Below are 23425 nucleotides of genomic sequence, written 5' to 3'. Positions count from 1 at the left end.
GTACATGATGGTCACCACTATGGCACACTGGGGTACAGTTGTGGGGCCAGGGAAATAGAGAATGAATTGAAAGGCAGAGAAGGAGAGAAGACACTGAGCAAAGTGTCCACTGCTTCAACCCCTAACTGAATTTGATCACACCAATCCCCTCCCTACCCTCATCCTGTTCCCGTCCCTGTAACTGTGAATTCCCTGGTCATTCACCAGGAAATCACACCCTTTCCCAGCAAGATTCCCTTAAATTTATAGCAAATAGGGCAGCACTTACTGGCGTGAGACTGGTTTCTCTGCTTCTTCCTCTTCGGCACCTGTGGCTTTGCTGGCAAACAGGTCTTGGGAGAATAATCCCTGAATATCCATGGAGCAGATGGCTGAGCATTACTGGATCTGTTTGGTGTCCCTTGTTTTCTATACACCTGTTAGAGGTGCTTGATTTGATCTTGGTATTGCTGCCCAGTTCTGTGTACGCCCAGATAAGCCAGCATTTCCTTATAATGATGAACATTCCTGCTACAGCTTGGAGTATTCCTCCAGAAAGTCAACAAGACAGGCATATATTCTAGGCACTTGTTGGGAACATGTCCTCATCTTGGCAGAGCAGGAGTTAGCCGGCAATTTGGAGTTGGCAGGGGCTGTGCTAAAAGCCTGGAACAGTCTATGAGGAGGACTATGGGTTAAATACAGGGAGTTGTAAAGTTCTGTCCCTCTTTTAGGGAGTAGAGGCAAGGGAGAGAGCTGTGCAGGAGGTCCTGATACATGGGAATAAGGAATCGTGGGAATGCCAGAAAAAGACTGCTTGTATTCAAGCACTTTAACACACAACTATGCTGCAACTACACTGAAATTGATTGTGCAGAGAGGAGAATAGCAGATCATGCTGGTACATTCCCAGAACCTGAGTACGTCCTTTTAGTTTGAGCTATAGTTACCCAAAGAAATGAGAATAAGGACTTGTGTGTAGCTGATAGAATGATAGAGGCAAAAATGCCAGGCCAAACGTGGATACCTTACAATGTAGACAGACCCTTAGACTACAGATTCTTTGAGTCCTCAGCTATATTGCCTGATTTGTTATCTGAAGGTGATAATCCCATTTGGCGTCTCATAAAGTTTCCTGGGTTTTCCATTATGAAACATGAAACTAAGGCTGGCCAAATTTTTCTTCTTATCAGTAGATTATTTAATGCAAATTGCAGTTTTGGGTCATGCCCTATTCCTGAACTTGGAACACATATGCCTAATAGTTTTGGCTGAAAAAAATGAAGAAAAAGACAAAATATTTTGGTTTGAATATTTTTTATAGTTGATACTGAGGGAATGGATCACTCTAAATGTGCGTCATTCATATGCTCTCCCTCTAAAGAAGTGGTGACCAACCATCTTGGCAAGCATGCCACAAGTTAAGTCCAAGGTATGAGACAGCATTGCTTTAATAATCAGCCATCACTGTTGCCCAGAGCTGCCAAATCCCATCATCACCAGGATACAACAACACTGAATTTGGTGGCACCTACCCTGTGGGGCCAAACTTGTGAGCCAGTACTGAGGGTGCCCCGCAGGTCAGATCTGGTCCAAGGAGTGGGGTGAGTTTAATGCTTCTGGGTATAAAGCATCTACTATTTACTACAGTCAGGGACAGGATACAGGGCTAGATGGTCTCATCCAGTATGAAACTTCTTATGTTCTTATGTTTTGAATTTTCATTTTAAAACAGTAGTGCTCAGCCTCTGGCCTGTGGATCAGATCCATCCCATGGGGTTATGTCATCCAGCCTAAAGGGCACTCCTGAGACTGGAAGTCAGGCAGCAAGGAAGTGGTGACAATTAACACTGATACTGCTCCTCCCTTGCCAAATTTCCAAGCCCTGCATGGTCCTGTGCATCAGGGTCAGGGTCATGGGTGTGATCTGGTGCAGAGCCTGAGCTAACACGTGGGGCTGGGGCCATCTGCTGGACCAGCCCCATGCACCAGATTGCGAGCTGGCTGGATTGGGCCCCAGCTGAACTGGTCCGACACTCTGGCCAGGTCCAGGCACTGGCTAGATAAGGCCTTGGCCTTGCACTCCAGCCAGATCAGGTGCTAGCTGAATCAGGCCTTGGTTGGGATGGCCCTTCAGGCCAGCCAGATTGGGCTTGCATGCTGGCAGGATCAGGCCCTGGCTGAGTCAGGCCCCAGCCAAGCTGTTCCTGTACACTGGCCAGATTGGGCACTGGTTGGATTAGGCCCTAGCCAGACTGGCACCATGTGCCAGCTGGACTGGGCCACAGCTAGACCAGACGCGTGAGTCATATTGTGCTCCAGCCCCATGTGCTGGATCAGACCCAAGCCCTGCATTCCAGATTGGGCCCACAAGCTGGATCCAGCCTGCAGACCAACCCCATACCACTCCTGTAGCCTGCGCGGCCAAAAGGTTGGGCACTGTTGTTTTAAAATATTTATTTCAAAATGAGGCTCAATTTAAGAGGTAAAATGGACTCCAAAAGAAATCTGTTTTTTATTTTTCTTTTTAATGAGAAAAACTGGAAAAAAGAATGGTTTTGGTCAGCATAAAAGTTTCCTTTTAATTTTGTTAAGCCACCAAACAAAGCAGAGTGTGCTACTTAAATAGCACTGTTTGAGACAAGCAGAGCTAAAGTCTACCCACCTTGAATGACTTGCAATGATTTTTGCTATTCAAGACGTGATAATACTAGAGATTCTGCATACATTTTCATATACAAAGCTGGTATATTTTACTTCAACAGTAGATTATGCATCATGGACTTTTTGCAATGAAATTTATGTTTCCAAGCGCTGGAAAATGGTCCAGCAGGAATCCTTGTCACCCCTTACAGTTTTATTTGACCATGTTATAAAACAGCTGGCAACAACGATGGATGGAAAAGTCATCTAGTCCAAACACCCCTGCCAGTGTAGAATTACTCCCTATTATATTTCCAGTGGTACTTTGTCCAGACCTTCTGAAACAAGAACGAAGGATACATTTGTTACACTCATTCGTTACATGGACACAGCTTTACCCATATATATCCCTTTTCTCTGTCCATGTAGCATCACACCACCATTGTTTTGGCTAACAATCTTTTGCCTATTGCCTTTTTTTTTAAGCTTCTCACTTCCATTTATAAATCCCTAATTTTATGAGCGTTTACTCTCTAGAGTATGATTGCTCTTTAATTAAGCTGCTCAGAGATAGCATCATCAAAGCACATATTTTTTCTCAGTCACAATAGAGCATATCTGAATTTATAGCTAAACAAATGCCACTACCCCTGAAATAAACACAGGAAAGTTGTTGACTTGTTGCCCAACAATGTGTGTAAGATCTATAATTAAACCACTGATTTCATGGCAGCTGTAGGAAAAGGTACCGAGGTGTAAGTTCTGAAAGAATATTTTCCGTTCCTAATGCCTTATGAACTTTTCTATAATTTCTGCTGAGTACTATGAGAAACAACAGGCATTAATCACATACATGTCTATCTTAAGCTAAGGGCATAGTTACAGGAACCCATAAAATAATAGTAAAGGCAGGTATGCAAAGAAAAAGACTAATCAAGAAGGAGATACCAGCATATAGTTCAGGTTTCTGTCAATGTAAATATGAGCTACTAAATATGAGTAATGCATTGGGTATTATTCTAAAGTATTTGCACTGATTGGCTTAAGACTTCCTAGGAGGTTGTTCCTCTTCCCTGCTGCTTTTTTTATTTTGGTGTTATTTCATTTTTATTTCTCCACTTCAGTTCTGGAGGATTGTATCACTCTGCTGGTAGAAGGGAGTCCCTCATTGTCATTGTTTGGTTTGCTCCTGCTTGTTCTAGAATCCTACCATAGGCAGGACAAACTATATTGATGGTTCCTCTCTTCACACTACAGTATTCAGGCCTGATTCCTAGTTCTTCTCTGATTCATCACAAGAGGGCCCCTATGCTCTTTGTTGTTGTACTGAACCAACCTTCAGTTAGGCAGAAGCATAGAATTAAGAAAATACATGTCCCTTTTCTGGAACAGTCCCCCAGTTGTAGCTAGACTCTCTTAAATTTAAAACTACCCAAGATTCAACATGAATATTGTATCAAGTTATTTCACTCATTTTTATGCTACCTGCATACGTGCCTTCAGCTCATGTTTTAAGGGTTTAGTCTTGTAAGGGTCTGATCCAAATTTTGGTCCAATTTGAAAAGCACTTTTACAAAAGGACTTATGTTCATCATGTGAGTAGCTCCAGTGGTATAGTCAGGGTGGGGCAACTACCTTGAGTGCCAACATGGAAGGTAGGGGAGTTGAAAAATACAGCTGTTGCTGCAGCTGCACAATCATAGCAGTTACAACAAGAAGTCACCACTGTCCCTGTGTATGGCAGCTGCCCTGGAAACCTAGTCTAGTACTCATAGAAAGAGAAGTCCATTGATATGTTGGTACACATTCAAGACTAACTTTCTTTGGAGCAGCCAACAGACAGCAGCAAGTGCCAAGACACTTCCAGATGAGAACCTCTTACCACAACGTGTGTGTGAGATGGAGGGAGAGAAGTTGTCTAAATCAAGGTGCCAAAGATATGGTTCATAGACGAGATTCAACCTGTGGTGTCAGAAACCAGTTCAATTAAATATGACCACATCAGTAGAGTAGATATACCCTAACATCTACAGGCAAATTCTTCTCCTGGATAATTGGAGTAATGGATAATAGCATTAACTTTTCAAATATGAAATGATTAATTGGTCTATTGAAGCTAGAGATAGACATCTACAAGCTACATCTTAAATCTTTATATTTGTTTGTTTTGAGGATTTACAAAGAAAAAGACATTGTAGTTTATTTTCCACTTCCTAATGTGCTTCTCTAAGTAAAACATTTAGTATTTTTTGCATAGAGATCTTATAGCCTCATGTTTCTGAATACCTAGTGGTGAATCAATCATGCCTCCAAGTGATACCTGTTGGTAAGCTGGACAAGGTGAGAAAATATGCTTAAATAAAAGAGTTGGAAATATTGCCCTTGTTAACAATATGTATATGAAGGGTTTTAGAAATTCATATATCTCATTTATACTGATCTATCGGAGGTGAAAGTGTAGTGCAGCCTACATGCAGTTTAAGAGCTGATAGCATCATTTTTGTTATTAAGCTTTATTTTCTCTGTGTGTCAAAAAATGCTTGATGAAGCGGAGCTGCTCTTCAGAAACTAGTCTCATTCACAAGCAGATACAAAAAAGGATTTAGGAGTTAGGTGAACGTTAGGCATCTAAGTCCAAAACTGCAATCCCAAAAAATTCCTGCTCAGATACCACCTAATCCTATATGTTAGGGGTGTCAAACTAATGTGATGCCACAGGCCAAATGAGGGTTTCTGGGTTTGTCTTCAGGCTGGATCTGGCTGTATTGGAGTCAATGCATGAGGCCAAACTGAGGGGGCCCTGCATGCTGCACACCCCTTATGATGGCCCCCTCCCCCTCACTCAGTGTGTACTGGCCTTGATCTGGGCTGTGCACTACAGCGATCTGGCTTGGGGTGTACACTGCATGCATGCAGGCTCTGGACAGTCAGAATCAGGCTCCAGGCCATTATACCAGAGGGCCATCTAGTGGGGCACTACATGCAGTATGTGGCTTGTGTTGCCTCCCTGTGCTGTGGGCAGTGCTCACAGTGCCAAGTCCAGCCCACGTACCGAACTGGCTCTACATGTGGCATGTGGCATCAGTCTGAGACCCACAGGCCAGATCATGCTGCTTCATGGGCTAGATCCAGCTGATACACCATATGTTTGATACCCCTGCTGTTGTAGGTGTTTGATGCAGTAAGTGCCTTTTTTGGACCTGAAGGTTCTGTAGGCACCTACAGTTTTGCCTATGCCCTTAACTGCTTCAATTCAAGCAGCTAGATCCCTAGTTCTCACTTCATCCCTTTTTGGACCTAAAACATAGAAGGAGCAGCACCTAAATCCCTGAAGGGCCTAATCTGATAAATGTGCTTGGAGTTCACCCAGTGCATACTGGATTGCACAACCAGTTTCATTCAAACTGTAGGGGAGTAGAAGCAGCTGCATTGTAGAAATTGCATAGCAGTTAAAACACTCATCCAACAAGGAGAGACCTCAATCTTAGGCTGTCTTCTACCCCACATATCTCACTTTCTAGCTGAATGGCCTAATCAGGCAATAAGATAGTAAAGATTGTGGTACCCTCTACCCCTTCTGTTAAAGCTGGGAGGCCCAGTGCAGCCAACAAGGAAAGATTTCCAGTGCCAGAAAAAAACAAGCAAGAATCATGACTCTGCTGGTTAATTCTGTTTTGTAACAAATAATCAAGCACACAGGGTGACAAGAGGAAGGGAAGCCGAGGTAAGCATCAATGTCCTGGGAGTAGGGGGCCACAACTGTCCTGGGAGTGGGAGGAAGGAACGTGCACCCTCAAGAGTCCTGGGAGTAGGGGGCCACAACTGTCGTAGGAGTGGGAGGGAGGCACGTGCACCCTCAGGAGGCCTCAGGTGCCTCTACACTAATGCTCATAGTATGGGGAGTAAGCAGGAGGAACTATGCCTCCTGATTGTGAGTAAGAACCCAGACTTAGGAGGGCTCACAGAAACCTGGTGGGACCCTACCCACGACTGGGCAGTGGGCATTCGGGGATGCACCCTATATAGAAGAGACAGGACAGAGAGGAAAGGTGGGGGGGTTGCGCTGTCTGTCAAAGAGCACCTCACATCATCAAGAATTAGCTTCGGGGTAGAGGAGGGTCGGGCAGAGACACTATGGGTCAAACTACAAGGTGGGCGTGGTGAAAGGGAACTTACGGTGGGTGTCTACTACAGACCACCCAACCAGGGGGAAGAGCTGGACCAGGACTTCTCCAGTCAGCTTATGGAGGCACTTAGGTCAAGAGATGTTATTGTCATGGCTGACCTAAACTACCCAGACTTTTTCTGGGTGGAGCAGACAGCCAGGTCTGACCGCTTGCATAGGTTCCTGGCTGTATTACAAGACCTTCACCTTATCCAGGAAGTGCACAGCCCCACTAGGGGTAACACCTTGCTGGACCTGGTCCTGGCCATGGGGGATGACCTGGTGAGGGGACTGCAGGTCCTTGATCACCTGGGCAATAGCGATCATCACCTGCTGAATTTCACTATCCAATGCAGGGTGTCAAGGGCTTACACCAAGGCTGATGCCCTTGACTTCAGAAGGGCCAACTTCAATGAGCTTAGGAGACTAGTGGGGGAGGCACTGAGGGCCCTGAAGGTAGAGAAGTTGGGAGTCCATGAGGGATGGTTGTACCTTAAGGGGGCGATCCTCCAGGCCCAAAGGATAGCAGTCCCTGAGAGAAGGTAAGAGTGCTCAGAAACCCCGTTGGCTCAGCAAGGGCATTCAGCAATGCCTGAGGACTAAAAGCGGGGCATACAACCAGTGGAAGGGAGGAGCTATCACCAAGGAGGAGTACTCCTCCTCAGCCCGCGAGTGTAGGAGGGCTATTAGGAAGGCCAAGGCAGAGATGGAACACAGGCTAGCATCCAGGATTAAGGACAACAACAAGTCATTTTTCAAGTACATTGTGAGCAGAAGAGGGCATCAGGCAATGTAGGGCCCCTGCAAGATGCAAACGGTAATCTTGTGGCTACGCCAGACAAGAAAGCTGATATTTTTAACAGTTTCTTTGCCTCTGTTTTCTTGAACAGGGACCGGGACGTCCCACCTACCAGAGGTAGGGACAACCTCGGGGATAGCTCTGTCAGGCCTTCAGTCAGCGTAGATGTAGTTTGGGATCTTCTGGAAGGGCTAGACATTTTTAAATCTGCCGATCCAGATGACCTCCACCCAAGGGTGTTGAGGGAGCTAGCAGGGGTCATCGCGGAGCCCTTGGCCTGGCTGTATGAGCATCTGTGGTCATCTGGCCAGGTGCTGGGGGATTAGAAACCAGGTGCCAGGGGATTGATCCCAATTTTCAAGGAAGGCAGGAGGGAGGACCCAGGTAACTATAGGCCTGTAAGCCTCACCTCGGTGCTCGGGAATATCTTGGAGAGAATCATCGTGGAGCACATCTATGGGGGGCCAGCAGGGGAGATCATGCTCAGGGGTAATCAGCATGGGTTCATCAAAGGCAGGTCCTGCCTGACCTACCTGGTTGCCTTTTATGACCAGGTGACTAAATCCTTGGATGATGGTGTCGCTGTGGACGTAGCCTTTCTAGACTTTAAGAAGGCCTTTGACACTGTCTCTCACCCCACCCTCGTCAATAAATTAAGCAACTGTGACATTGATGCCTACGCAGTTGGATGGGTAAAAAATTGGCTGATGGGGCGCACCCAGAGAGTACTGGTGGACGGGTTGTACTCAACCCGATGAGACGTGAGCAGTGGGGATTCGCCTGCCATGACTTCTGATCTTCAAACAAATGGGAGGGGAGGAGGTGTTAACCGTGCAGGTACCCGCGGGAAGGACTATGCCAAACCGGTATTGGGTAAAGGTGCTTTATTATCCTTAGTCAGGGTTACTCTTTTCCAAGACCTCCCTACAAGGGGAGGCAGCTTGCGGGCCCTCAGGGGAGACCCCTCCTTAGTGAGCAAGACAATCCCCGCCAACTTACTCGGGCGGCACATTTTATGTGTAGCTCTGGTGATCAGCCACTAATTACCTCATTAGTAGCTGATTAACTGCGGCCCCGGGATTCCCCAGCTGTATCTCGTGCCGGCGTGGAAAGCCCAGCTCCTCCTCAGTCTTTCGCTTTGGCCCCAACCCTCTCTTCCTCCAGTGAGGGGTTGGGGTTCTGTCTCTTCAGGGCTGAGTCGAGGGTTCCCCCCTCCACCCCCTTTTCTTCTCGCGTACCCGCTCTGCACCTGGGCAGGAAGCCACGGCTTCTCCCCTTGCCGCTGCTCCGCCCCTGTGACTCACCACCAAAGCTGGGGTTTTCTGGAATGAGTCTATCTGGTAAGTCTGCCGCCGTCGGTGAGCCCCTGCCTTGGGGTCTTCTTCGGGGCCTCTTGCTGCAGAGATCCTTGCCTGCATCTCTCACTCTGCAAGTACCCGAAGGCAACTTCTGGTGGGTCTTCTCTGCTTCTTATCCCTCTTTCCGGAGCCTCATTGGCTCCTGCAGGCATGGTGTCTCTCTCTTCCTGGCCGTGTTAATCATCTTCAGCTGGCAACCCTTCTTAGTAACAGAGTTGCAGCCGGGACTCTGTTACAATGACACTAAGATGTGGGGCGAGGTGGACACACTTGGAGGGAGAGAGAGGCTGCAAATAGATTTAGACAGACTACAAAAGTGGGCAGATGAGAATAGGATGGGGTTCAACGTAGACAAATGCAGGGTGCTGCACCTTGGGAGAAGGAATCCACAGCATACATACAGGCTGGGGAGTTCCCCTCTTGAAAGCACAGAGGCGGAACAGGATCTTGGAAACATTATTGACTCCAAGATGAACATGAGCTGCCAATGCCAGACCACAGCCAGCAAGGCCAGCCAGACCTTGTCATGCATCCAAAGGTGCATCTCAAGCCAGTCCAGAGAGGTGATACTCCCCCTCTATGCAACTTTGGTCAGACCACAGTTGGAGTAGTGCGTCCAGTACTGGGCGCCGCACTTCAAGAGGGATGTGGCCAGCCTGGAGAGGGTTCAGAGGAGGGCCACCCACTTGGTGAGAGGGCAGCAGGATAGGCCCTGCGAGGAGAGACTGAAGGATCTGAACCTGTTCAGCCTCAGCAAGAGGAGGCTGAGGGGGGGACCTGGTGGCTGCCCACAAACTCATCAGGGGAGATCAACAGCAAATAGGTAGAACCCTTTTCTCCCAAGCACCACCTGGGGTGACAAGGAACAACGGTAAAAAGCTGATGGAGAATAGGTTTAGGTTAGAGATCAGAAGGCAATTTTTTACAGTAAGGGTAGCCAAAATCTGGAACCAACTTCCCAGGGAAGTGGTCCTCACCCCTACCTTGGGCAAATTCAAGAGGAGGTTGGATGATCACCTGTCTGGGGTCTTGTGAACCCAGCATTCATTCCTGCCTGTGGCAGGGGGTCAGGCTACATGATCTGTTCAGGTCCCTCCTGACCCTAGCTACTATGAAACTGTTTCATTTAAAATACATGAACAGTGTAGCGGCAGAGACCAACCCTCCCCCCACACAAATTGCCTAACTACTCATTTACGTAGTCATGCTGTCTTCAGAATCATGCTCCCTTTTGCTCTCCTCAAGGCACTGTGAATCTTGCTTCACTGTGGGCACATCTACACATGCCATTAATGCACTGTAAGCTTACTGCACCTTGAAGTAATGTCTTAAAGTAAGGCGCAGTAAGCTTTCCTCGGAAGCGCATTTACATGTGCACCCATTGGGAGCAAGTTTGCTCCCAATGGGAGCAGCTCAGTGCAGGGCTACTCCTGCTCTGCTCTGCCTCTCTACAGCAGCCAGAGGGAGCTCCAGGCTCTCCTGGGTGCCCACCCCAGGCTGTCACAGTGCACCAGGGGCTGGCCGGGTTCTGGAGATGAGGGGAGCTGTTAGACGATCAGGGTGTGGGGTTCAGCAACTGTCATTCCTCCAAGCAGTTGCTTCCCAGCCCTATGCCCCAATCTGCTGATTGGAGCACAGGGCTGGGAGACAGCTGATCAAGGGAGGGGACAGTTCCCCTGCCCCCTGCTGCCTGGCCTGACCAGAAGCAACTTGCTCCTGGTCATTTGTCTACATGTGCACTACTGCACACTAGCTACTGCACAGTTAATCTACAACCTGTATCTACAGGTAGTAGCCAACCATACAGTAGACTAATTTACTGTACAGTAACTGCTGCACAAGTGTAAATGGTGATGCTTTACTGTGCAGTAGATTAGTCTACTGCACAGTAAAGTGTCTATATAGAGGTGGAGCATGTTCTCACTCAATTTAGCACATAACCTAATAATAAATAAGGCATGTTCTAAGAAGATATGCATTTGAATCTTCTTAGGCTGATGAGGAAATTGAACCAAAGTTTCCTGTTCTTTGTAGTATGCCACTACCACCTCCTCATCCTCCTCATACAAGGAGTGAACTCTTTTCAGTTCTTTCAAACAATACTTGTAGGTGCTTACCATTATGAATGGTTCTGAGCTGACGCCACTGTTGCAGCCTAACTCTTGGAGACAGATGAGAGTTCACAATTGTTTTACTGAGAAGCCGTGTAAGGAGCATCTCTCCTAGAACAGTTTAGGGGATCACCCTTGACCTTTCATCATAATTCTGTTGTCTATAAAATGCCTAGAGACTGTGTAGGAAAAGCCTCCCCTCAAGACTTCAGCTGGAACAGAGCTTAGTGTTGTCCATCACAAAATGTGTCTCATTTTGGTTTTGTTGTGGTATCCCCTGTGTCTGACCTACCTTGAGTTAATTTACTTTCTCTTCATTCAAACTTTTGGGAAAGGCAAATGTTTCTAATCTGTAGCATCAGCAAATATGCTGTAAATATGTTTCTGCAGGGGTAATGTAGTCAGTGTGCTGGCTTTATATATTCTTAATCTTCCTGGGTTCATCTAAGTATATCTTGTGCTTGGTTAGAACTGTTCTCAGGTATTGAGAATTCTTGTCAGCTTCTAGCATTTGAAATCAAGGTCAGACATAAAGCTGTGCACTGGTAGAGAAGAGTTGCCAATCTGCTGGAATTTCAGAGTAGACACGTCCAGAGTTTATAAAGGCAAACAGCTTAGGTCAGATTTTCATTCCTGGATTATTCCAAGAGAGACTGCCAGAGTACATGAAACCAGATTGCCCAGCTCAGATTTTCATTCTTGAATGGAGATTTGGATTTCAGCATGTACATCATGCAGGAAAATTCTTATAAGAAAACTACACATGTCCCCTTCTTTGAGAGATTATGCACTTTTTTGGATCAAATCTGAAAGCTGTGTCTTAAAAAAACCAGAAAATATGTGTGCTGTATAAGGCTGAACTGTTTTAACAGAAGCATTTATAGTGATGCTTTCTTTATTGTATGTTCATTTTAACAAATTTCCATAAGGAAAACTCTCTTTTATCTCTGCTGATGCTAAATGAACTCATTTTTGTCCTCATGTTACTTTACCTTTCACAGAGTAAACAGTAAATAATGTAAGTGATAAATTAGATACTGAAATGAAAGAGCATATAAAAGGTACACCTAATTTTTGGCTAAGTGTGTTTCATTCTGTTTTGATCAAATCAAGAAAACCTAGATAATTATCTGTGTTACAAATGCAGCAAAACTTACCTCCATATCCTGCTCTTTTTGCTTTGGCAGATCTTCGATATAGATCTGGCTGTTGATGGGGTTTCCATCCATGCCTACCATACCGTCCATATCTGGCATGCATCTCAGTGAAGTGAAATGCACATGACAGTCTGGCTTTTTCAGTGTCATGCCACCTAGTATATTAAATTCTTCAATCAAAAACACAGTATGACAGATTTTTCTTGTACTGCCAGGTACACTGCATATAGTATAAAGGCAACCCCTGCTTAATGCTGTTTCACTTAGCGCTATTTCACTATAACGCTCATTTGAAATTTATACCTGATTTCACTTAGCGCTCAGCGAGTTTCATTATAACGCTCTTGGTCACCATTTTGGGTCATTAAGAACAATTGTGGTCGCCATCTTGGGTTGTCAAATACTTTTGGTTTCTCTTCATGCTCATTTCACTTAACGCTCAGTTTTTCAGGAACCAATTAATGCTAAGTGGGGGTTGCCTGTACTGAAATTTTCACAATTTCTTTCTTTGTAATAAACTTCTACTCTGTTTTTGCTTCTCTCACATGCTGTTTAAATAAAATGAGGTGTAATTTTTTAATTAGTAAGGAATAATAATGGTGGATTATTTATGTATTACTATGTAAGAATGTGTATGCTCATTTTGCATTTTTATAGCATTATATCTTCAATGTAAACTAGCCTTAATGCTAGTCTGGTTGACCATGGAAAGATCACCCTATTCTCAGTGGATCCTTGAAAGTTTTACAGCTATCATACTAACTTTTATGCTTCTAGTTGCTGGCATCAGGTAGTATGGCCAGGTCTTCTCTGCAAATCAGCCATTCTTAAATACCATGTTGACCAGAGACTATGATGGCAAATGATATAAATTAAATTAAATCAGCCTTGGTAATATTCTAGTTTATAGCCCAGAAGTTAACTGACAGATAATTCAGATAAAGTTAAGATGTTGACCACTATCCATATTCTTCCAAATCCTGCTTACCTTACTCAAAAAAGTATTCTCACTGGCTTCATTTGAGTAACTTGCATGGGCAAGACGAGCAGGATTTTACCTACTACACCTCTGCAGAGAAGAAATTACATATGGACTGTCAATCCACCAAGAAGTGTCTTGCATTTATTCAATATTAATCAACACTGGTTGTTCTGCTTGGATCTTTCAACTAAATGATGTGCAAAATCCCTTTGTGAATGGACAGTTCCTTATTGACTAGGCATCTAAGGAGTCTCTATGCATTGTTTATTCCAACAAGTTCTTGAAATATACTGAAATCCTGTAATTTGTTCTCCATAAACTAGTTTCAAACAAGAATGTGTGCATATAACGAGCCCATAGGCAAAAATTGCCATGTTTAGCCAAGCTACACCCCATCTACTTTTGTTAATGGAAAGGAGTGCATGATTTGCGTGTTTCTGTCTGACAGTATTTCTCTTTATGGATGAATGTAGTACTGTAGGAAAAAAACAGCTTAGCATCTGCTGTGTTTGCATTTTTCCCCCTTTTGATGTTTTTCATTTGCATATATGAGCACAAAATTGAGCTGCCTGCCAGTAACTTTTTTAGAAGTCAATATTTGTAACATTCCTTTAAAAAACAATTTGCAGACAATGTCATTTGTTTTTGTCATATTTTATTGAACTGAATCTTTTAAACTAAAAAGGGAGTATGTACCTAAGGAACCACCTTATGTCCCATCATGGTCCCTAAAGTTACCTGAGAGGCATCTCTTGCAAGTTCCGTCTCTGCATCAAGTTTGTTTGGCAAAATAATGTACCGGGTTATCCTTAGTATTTGCTTTTCAGTTTTGGAATGCCCTACTCCCAGAAGCCTGTCAGATCCTAAGCCTGGACATCTTCTGGACTCTTAGACCCTTTGCTACAGCAGCATTTAGTGGGTAAGTTAAGTTCTGGGATATTGTTCAGGGCACTTTGGCAAGAGATCTTTAATTACTTCATTTTAATATTTTATGTTTCTATAATTTATCTTGTTTTTATTATAAGTCCCTCAGAGCCTTTTTGAGGGAGAGTAGCATATAAAGTAAATAAATAAAAAAAATATTATGATGCATAGTTGTACATATTTCTTTCTGAAAGGGAAATTACAGATGACAACCTCACAAACATTCTTTGGATTTATTTTCTAGCAATGCTGCTATAATATGTCTTTGTTCAGTTTGATTTTTTCTGCACATTTTCTCTCCTATTTCCACTTTTCCATTTTGTCCTTTTAGCAAAAGTTAGATAAAGGAGTTCTTAACTTGCTACTAAACTCCAACTACTGTAGTGCCACCATGTCAAGTTACTATTTGGGGGTGGGGAACGGGACGGGACACACATGGTATTTTGGTTAAGGCACTTGACTTGAACTCAGAATACCTGGATTGTATTCCCTGCTTTTCCCTCTCTCTTTTGAATCCCTCAGAAAATTCCCTAGGGTGGGATTTCCAAAAATGACCTAAGTGATATCCCAGTCCCTACTTCAAATTCCATCCCTAAACTCTTTGTGCCCAAATTCCACATCTGTGAGATGAGTATAATAACATTTCACCCTGTCAAGTTGTAAGGATACTATCACTAATGTGTTATGGCACTTATAGGATGGGGTTTATGTATCCAAACGCATAGGAATTCTAAAGTAATTTGATAGTGATCAAAAACAGTCTTTTTACGATATGTCTTTACGATCTCAGGGTCCTTGTTGGATAGGAACACCTGAGACATTTAGCAAACATATTGTTGCACTGAACTTGTGCATGCTTAAAACTTGAACTTTGGACATTTCAGTGATTTACTGGAGTTATTTAATTTCATCATCTGCCGAATATGTTATCACCCAAGAGAAAGTAGATGTGGACATCGGATCGAAGAAAAATATGGTTGGAAGGGACGTCACAACGTTACCTAATGCAACCCCAGCTCAAGGCAGGAACATCCCTGACTGAACCATCCCAGACAAGTAAGTGTCTTTCCAACCTGCTCTTGAAAAAATTCCAGGGATAGAGATTCCATAGTTTCTCTAGGTAGCCTGTTCCAATGCTTGACCACTCTTTCTTGGTTTGAAAAAGTAAAAGGTATTTTTCTTTAAAATAAAAGTGCTGCTTTATTTCCAACAATAACTCAGAATGTTCCTCCTGATCTCCAACCTAAATGTCCTCGGCTGCAGCTTGAGTCCTTTGCTTCTAGTCCTGTCCAATACAGTCACAAAGACAAACCCATGTCCAATCTTTCTATAAATGCCCTTCAGATATCTGAAGACTGTTATCAAATCCCCCTTCAGTCTTCTCTTGTCCAGGCTAAATTACGCTAATTCTTTCAGCCTCAGTCTTGCATCCCAGGTCTCTAATCATTTTTTGTTGATCTCTGCTGGACTCTTTCCAATCTGCCCACAACCTTGTCAAAATGTGGGATCTAAAACAGGACACAGTATTCTTGGTGAGGTCTCACCAGTGCTGAATAGAGTGAAAGAATCATGTTCCTTCATTTGCAAGTGTGATGATTATGTGGCTGTATTGTTTGTTTGGAAAGTATATGTTGAAAAAGTTTCTTTGGATGGGTTTTGTTCTTCAGGGGTAATGGTTGGAATGCAGAGGGGCAGTGTGTGGCCTGGCTAATGGCACTCCATCCTCTGGATGGCCCTGAAAGGATTCCTTACTTGAGAACTCTGGATCTTCCTACAAGCTGGTGTGTGTGGGGTGAGACAAGACACAAGTCAGAAAGTTGTAGTATGCATGTGCCTGTTCATGCTTGTTTTAGTGCCCACCAGCCTGCAGCATGTTGGGGTGCGTCCGGACAACTGTACCAGCAGTTCCCTGGGGATAAACAGCAGCATCACATAGTTGTGCTGTTGCTACTTGTCCCTGGGGAAAGCTCATGCACATGCATTCTGGCACATGGCAAGTTGCCCTAGGTGGTGTAGGGGAGGCTGGGGCCACCACCTGGGCTGGCCCCAGCAGCCTTAGCTAGGGTCCTGGGGGACTCCCAGGGCTCCAATGGCGGTGATCCAGATCATGGATCCTGGGTGGTAGCCAGAGTGTGGCTCCAGCCAGCCAGGCTCTGGTTTCAGGTGGTGTATGCTTGCCGCCACATCTACACTTGCCACACCACTTTTTTCAGGTGCAGGTTTCTTTGACACTGGGATCTCCTGGTATCAGAAAACCTTGCTGCACTGCAAATTAGCAGCGTGGTGAATGCCTGTATATGTGGCATGTGTGGTTTGCTGCACCACGTACAACACATGTGCACTCATCTGGATGTATCCCTGGCGTCCTTGGAAGTCTGCTGGTGTGAAGCCCCAGAGAGCGGAGACAGATGGATTCTGCCATGTGGGGACAGCAACTGAAAAGGCTGGAGCAAAGGAGCAGAGTGAAAAGTGTTAGGAGGTAATGGGCTTTAAACATTTATTTAGATTTCATAGTTTTCATAAATGTTAGGGCTGGAAGGGATGTCAAAGATCATCAAGTCCAGCCCCAGGGGCAGGAAGTCAGCTGGGGTCAAAGGATCCCATCAAGATAAACATCCAAACAGTTCTTGAATGAGTCCAGAGTAGGTGCCTGCACCACTTCTGGAGGGAGTCTATTCCAGGTCTTGAGGGCTTGGACAGTAAAGAAATGTTTTCTTAAGTCCAGCCTAAAATGGTCTTGGAGGAGTTTATGACCTTTGGTCCTTGTTTTTCCTTGGGGTGCTCTGGTGAACAGACTTTCTCCCAGATCCTGATGTATACCCCTTATGTACTTATAAGCAGCCACCAGGTCCCCCCTGAGCCTGTGCTTTTCCAGGCTGAAGAGTCCCATTGCTCTCAGCCTCTCTTCATAAGGTCTGTTCTCTTGCCCTCTGATCATGTGCATGGCTCTCCTCTGGACTCTCTCAAGCTTCTTGACATCCTTCTTGCATTGCGGAGCTCAGAATTGGATGCAGTACTCCAGCTGCGGTCTCACCAAGGCCGAGTACAGGGGGAGGATGACGTCCTGAGATATACTTGAGAAGTATCTATGAATGCAAGACAGAGTTTTGTTTGCTTTACCAGCTGCAACATTGCATTAGTGGCTCATGTTCATCTTGTGGTCAATCATGACCCCCAAGTCTCTTTCAGCCATGATGCTGAGCCTATTAGTATGCTGCGGGGGGGGGGGGGGGGGGGGGTTCCCAAGGCGGAGTTCCTTACATTTATCTGTATTGAACCTCATCAGGTTTGTGTCCTCTCACTAAGTTTATTCAAGTCAGCCTGGATCACTAACCTATTCGCAGGTGTGGACACTATGCCCCAAAGTTTAGTGTCATCGGCAAACTTAGCCAGTGTGCTTCTGACACCAATGTCCACATTGTTGATAAAGATGTTAAAGAGAACCGGTCCAAGGACAGAGCCTTGGGGGACGCCACTGGTCACAGAGTGCCATAATGACTCGCTACCATCAACCACTACTGTCTGTGTCTGACCTCGGAGCCAATTTCCCAGCCATTGAATTGTGGTGTAGCTGAGGGCACAGTTGGCCAATTTTTCCATGAGGAGGTCATGGGACACCAGATTGAAGGCTTTTTTAAAGTCCAGATATATGACGTCAATCTCTTCTCCCTTGTCCAGGTGATATGTCATCTGGTCATAGGAGATGAGATTGGTCAGGCAAGACCTACCTGCAACAAACCCGTGCTGGCTATCCCTCAGGATGTTGCCCTCAGCCAGCTTATCCAGAAGGGTCTCCTTGATAATTTTCTCCAGAATCTTACCAGGGATTGAGGTCCAGTTGATTGGCCTGTAATTCCCGGGATCTACTTTCTGCCCTGTTTTGAGGATGGGTACCACATTGGCCTTCTCCCAGTCTTCAGGTACTTCACCCGAGTGCCACGAGTTTTCAAATATTTTTGCCAATAGTTGAGCTATGACACCCGCCAGCTATTTGAGTACTCTAGGGTGTAATCTGTCAGGACCAGCTGACTTGAAGGTGTTCAGCCTCTCAAAGTGATCCTTTACTAGATCAACACCGATACTGGGTATAAATGTGCCCTCACCCTGGCTGTCCCACATCTTGCTAGGCAGGGCAGTCCCATTGGACTGATGAAAGACAGATGAGAAGTACCCATTAAGCAGATTGGCCTTTTCCTGGGTGTCAGTTAACAGCTGTCCCGTTTGGTTCAGCAGGAGACCTTTGCTTTTATTCTGACTCCCTACCTAGCTGAAAAAGGACTTTTTGTTATCCTTGATGTGTGAAGCCAGATGGGGCTCAGTTGTAGCCTTGACTTTCCTGATTCACTCCCTGCAGGTACAGACTAGTGCTGAGTACTCCTCCTTGGTGGTAATTCCAGCCTTCCATTCTTTATAAGTCTCTCTTTTGAGGTGCAAGAGGTCCTCAAGTTCCCTGCTGAGCCAAGGGGGTTGCTGTGCCCTTTTGCTACCCTTCCTCTGAGATGTGATGGCCATCCCTTGTGGTGTCAGGATCGCTCCCTTGAGGAGCAACCACTCCTCTTGGACTCCTCTCCCTGTCAAGTCATGGTCCCTTAGGGCCTTGATAACGAACCTCCTGAGCTTGTCAAAGTCAGCTTTCCTGAAGTCGAGGACTCCTGCATTGCTGTCTGACTTGCCAGCTTTGCAATGGATCGATCAGCTCATAGTCGCTTTCACCTAGCTTCCATTGATTCTTAGGTCACTGACTAGATCATCCCCTTTGGCCAGTACCAGGTCCAGTAATGCTTTACCTCTCATTGGCCCATAGACTTCTTGAGTCGGGTAGAGCTCATCCACGCACATGAGGAAGTTTTGCAACCGATTGGATTTAGCCAAGTGCTCACCCCATGAGATGTTCAGGTAGTTAAAGTTTCTCGTGACAACCGTGCACTGAGAGCATCTAGTCTCAGTCAGTTCCCTGGCAAATTCCTGGTCCAGCTCTTGTTTCTAGTTAGGAGGTCTATAGTAAATTCCTACCATAATGTCGCCTGCACCACTTTCCCCACATATTTTAACCCAGAGAGACTCCAGTCATCCTTCCTGGGTACCAGTGTCAATTTGCAGGGACATGTAGCTCTCTTGACATAGAGAGCTACACCTCCACCCCTTTTATTTGCACGATCTTGCCTGTACAGGGGATAGCCATCTATACCTGTGGCGCAATATAAGGTGGAGTCTCACCAGGTCTCCGTTATCCCTATGATGTTGTAGTCAGTCTTGTTTAGCAGGAGGACCAGTTCCTCCTGCTTATTCCCCAAGCTCCTGGCATTGGTGTACAGGCAGGCAAGTGTCCCACTGGTGGCCCTTGGCTTCCCCACAGATAATTCTGTGGCTAGGGTAGGGGTGGGTTCCCTTAAGTGCCTTAGCCTGCTGGATTTACAAAGGTTGCCCAGTGGGTTTGCAGTGGCGGTAATCCCCCCCACCCCCGCCGGGCTTAGTTTAAAGCCTGGTCAAGCAGGTCAGCCAATCTGGCTAAGAAGAGCCTCCTCCCCAGCAGAGTGAGGTGGAGGCCTTCTCTCCCCAGCAGACCACTGCCTCTCTCACCAAAGAGTGGACTGTGGTTGTGGAAGCCAAAGCCTTCACAATGACACCAGCACCACAGTCTTTGGTTGACTACCTTGACCCGTCTCTTACTCCTTGGCCCATGAACCACAACCAAGAGGAGCGAGGAAAAGACCACCTGCGCTCCCACATGGCTAAGGAGCATAGGATAGTGGTCGGAGGGCTGGATAATCTTTAGGATCCTCTCTGCTATGTCCCAAATGCGGGCCCCCAGGAAGTAGCAGACCTCCTGAGCTAGGGAGTTGGGGTGGCAGATTGCCCCCTCAGTACCACTCAGAAGGGAGTCTCCCATGATGGCCACTCTGCGTTTCATCTTAGGGAGATTAGGGGTGGGTGATCCTCCCTTGCCTGCAGGAGCTGGTATCTCTTCAGGCTCTACTGGGGCTGCAAGAGGTTTGTACCTGTTGCACAGCCCCAGAAGGGAGGGGACCTTGGTGCGGCGGGCCTTGGGCCCCTTGACCTTGGTCCAATCCCCTGGCTGGACAATATGGGAGATCCCCAAGTCCTCCCTTGTCCTGGAAGGTGACCTTGGTCTACCTTCCACCTCCAGCAGGTGAAGGGCCTGGCAGTAGGAGTCTATCTCCTGCTCGCCATCCCTGATGGCACGCAGTCTCTGGACTGTGGCCTGGAGCTTCTCTATCTGGCACCCCAGAGACTCCAAAGTGGAGCAAACCTCACAAGGGGAGATGGCCATGTTCATGGTCTGACATGCCTGGAAACGTGCCAGGCAGCCCCCACAGTGGAGAGCCAGGGGCTCTGTCTGTGTGGAGCCTGGAACCATGGGTTCCGTCTGGGTGGAAGTCTGCGAGGTGCCAGAGGGGGAGGCCACAGACTCCAAGAAGACCCTCAGGGTGCGATGTGTGCCCATCCACATTGTGCCACTGGTAGGCTGGCTATTGATGGGACTAGGTTCCCTAGGGTGTACTGGCAGAACCTCGGGCCCTCCTGCTCACCCTCCTGCGCTAACTCCCGCGCTAACTCCCGCTCGGGGCAGACAAGCCCAGTTTGGGTTGTCCCTTGCCAGAAGCAGGGACAAACTGCGGCTTTGCCGTCAGCAGGACCCTCATGACTATGACCAACTCAGGGTCCCATCACAGCAAGTGACACTTCTGTTATACAATCCAGTATACTGTTGTCTTTTTTTGCAACAAGAGTGCACTGTTGGCTCATATTCAGCTTTTGGTCCAGTGTAACCCCTTTTCTGCAGTACTGCAACCTAGCCAGTCATTCCCCAGTCTTTTTTTTTGTGCACACAATTATTTCATCTCAAGTGCAGGACTTCACACTTGTCCTTGCTGAATTTCATCTGGTTGATTTCAGACCATTTTCCCAGCCTATCCAGATCATTCTAGATCCTAGCACAACCCTTCAGAGTGTCTGCAACTCTATCCAGCATGGTGTCATCTGCAAATTTGCTAAGCATGGATTCAATCCCATTGTCCAAATCATTAATGAATATATGAAATAATACCAGATCCAGGACAGACCTTTGGGGAACTCTACTTGATACCTCCTCCCAGTTAGACATTCAGCCACTGATGACTATTTGTTGAGCATGGTGATCCAACCAGTTTTTTACCTTACAGTACTTTCCTCTAGTCTGTATTTCCTTTCTATGTTAATGAGAATTTAATGGGAGACATATCCAGGGGTCAAAAAAACCTGCAGGAAAAAACCCCCAGGGCCACACATGCTAAACCAGTGCATGCTGCTGAAAAGTGGAGCCAAGCCTCCCAGAGCTGTGCTGTGGATGCTGGCCAGACTCTGCACAGGAGAATTATCATGGCTGCAGCCCCAGAAGGCCCCCCAAGACCCCAGGTAAACTTGCTGAAGCCAGCTTAATGCTAGCCCCAGCCTTCCCTACCTCACCTGGGCCAGTTTGCTGCATGCCAAAGCATGGCACAGGTGTTCCCAGGGAAAAGTAGCAGTGGTGCACCTTGTCCCCGGAGAACCAAGTGTCCACACATGTCTGGACGCACCCCTAGGGTGCATCTTATCTGGTCCTGCTGACTCAAAGCATCTAGCTTCTCTAAGTAATCCATAACCTGTTCTTTCAGTTACTGTAGGCTACGTGTCTCCTTCCCTATCTTTGCAGCCAACTGTGCTTGTCATCTGGTAGCTGCCCGTATTTGTAAAGACTGAAGTAAAAAAAGCATTAAATACTCCAGCTTTCTCTGCATCTTTCATAACTAGATTGCCTCCTCCATTCCAGAAGTGACCTACAGTTTCTTAGCTATCAACACATTTTTGTGCCAGTATCTGAATAAGAGGGGAAATATTGCATTGTTCCAAAGCCATTTTACTATGATTTATTTTTTGATCCAGGTAAATGTATCAATACTCTATTTTCTAAATAAAAATAAAGGCAAATGAGTAACAAAAATAAATTTAAAGCTGTACAATACAAAACAACTTGCTACTAATGACTGATTCCACTTAACGTAGTAATAAGCCTACATTTATGACTTGCATATAATTCCATACTGAAGATTTGCTGTGGTTCTCAAATAACTCATTTTGCTTATGCAGTGAAATCAGGGACATGTCACTGGCACCTGATACTACTGCACAGTAGCATTGCATGGCAAAAACCATGCCCAGACACTACTGCACAGTAAGATTAGGCTACTGTGCAATAGCACCACTTAAAAGGTGTTCGCCAGCACTACTGTGCAGTAACTCTGGTTACTGCACCTTTATTTAGTGCTTGCTTATACAAGTACTAAATAAATGTGCAGTAACCACTCACAGTAGCATCTTGTGTAAACACGCCCATTGGAAACTAAAATTTGAAGGGTTTTCCTGTGGTGATAGGCATTTATAACAAAGGATATTAAAAAATAAAATGAAACAAGATGTCCATAAGAGTTGGTTTGAAAGAGTAAAAAGTATTTTTCCTTAAGAGTTCTGCTTTATTTCTAGAACATGTTATTTTTGTATCTGAAATAATTTAAATATCCCTTTAAGTCCACAATACACCAGACTGCTAAAGCTGTCTTTATGATCACTGAAAGTTGTGGGCTCCAGATAGAACTTGATGATCTCATAAACATTCCTGTCTCTTGGTAGGGGAGGAAGGAACCACTTCTAAGGTATTAATATCTCTGTGATTTACTAATTAAATTGCAACAGTTATCTGTTTTATAAAGATGGGCTAAAAAACAAATGAAGTTATATGATACGAGCTAAACATATTAGAGCAGGGGGGTCAAAATTGTTTGCCTTAGCAGGTCAGATCCAGACCACAGGGCTCCTCTCCAGTCAGATTCAGACCCACCTTCAGCGGTGGGGTGAGCTGAGCAGTGGCAGCATTAGTTACTGTGGGTTCTTGAACCAGTGTTCACTCAGGGATCTCCAGGGGTTAATGTCTCCGTTGCTCATCCTGGCCCCAAATCTCTACCCCTCTAGGAGCCAGATGACACTTTGCACAGACCATATATTTGACATCCTTGTATAAGATGATACAATTGTTCTTGTGATTCCCTTTTGAAATTTTATTTCTCTTTTCTCAATAGTGAGGTTTTATTTCAGTCAATGCCCATTTTTTCTTGATTTTGTTCAGCCAAGGGAACATAGAGGAAACTCCTGTCATGAGCAGATCTGTCTAGTATAATGGTGCTAGGAGTAGATACTTCTTGTGTAATAGCGTCATTAAAGGCATCACCAAGGCAAAACAAATTCTTAGCAGAGGACTAAAGCAGTGTAGAAC

General features: G+C 45.6%; 2 protein-coding genes across 2 annotated transcripts in view; one reads left to right on the top strand and one right to left on the bottom strand.

The window, feature by feature from the left end:
• The window catches only part of LOC102560979 (carbonic anhydrase 1), a 35781-nt gene extending 23488 nt beyond the window's left edge, over positions 1-12293 (bottom strand). The window contains exon 1 of the mRNA XM_059723473.1: positions 12213-12293. Coding sequence (XP_059579456.1) covers positions 12213-12293 — 81 coding nt within the window. The remainder of the gene's footprint in view (positions 1-12212) is intronic.
• Positions 1-23425, top strand: part of LOC102559895 (carbonic anhydrase 3) — a 92841-nt gene that overhangs the window by 23462 nt on the left and 45954 nt on the right. The window contains exons 2-4 of the mRNA XM_019486855.2: positions 12243-12427; positions 14022-14113; positions 15003-15174. Of these exons, the coding sequence (XP_019342400.1) occupies positions 15066-15174 (109 nt within the window). The 5' untranslated portion in view covers positions 12243-12427; positions 14022-14113; positions 15003-15065. The remainder of the gene's footprint in view (positions 1-12242; positions 12428-14021; positions 14114-15002; positions 15175-23425) is intronic.

This window comes from Alligator mississippiensis, chromosome 3 (genome assembly GCF_030867095.1).
Source record: "Alligator mississippiensis isolate rAllMis1 chromosome 3, rAllMis1, whole genome shotgun sequence".
Taxonomy (NCBI): Eukaryota; Metazoa; Chordata; order Crocodylia; family Alligatoridae; genus Alligator; species Alligator mississippiensis.
Note: the sequence above shows the minus strand (reverse complement) of the source record. Positions and strands in the feature narration are given on the sequence as shown.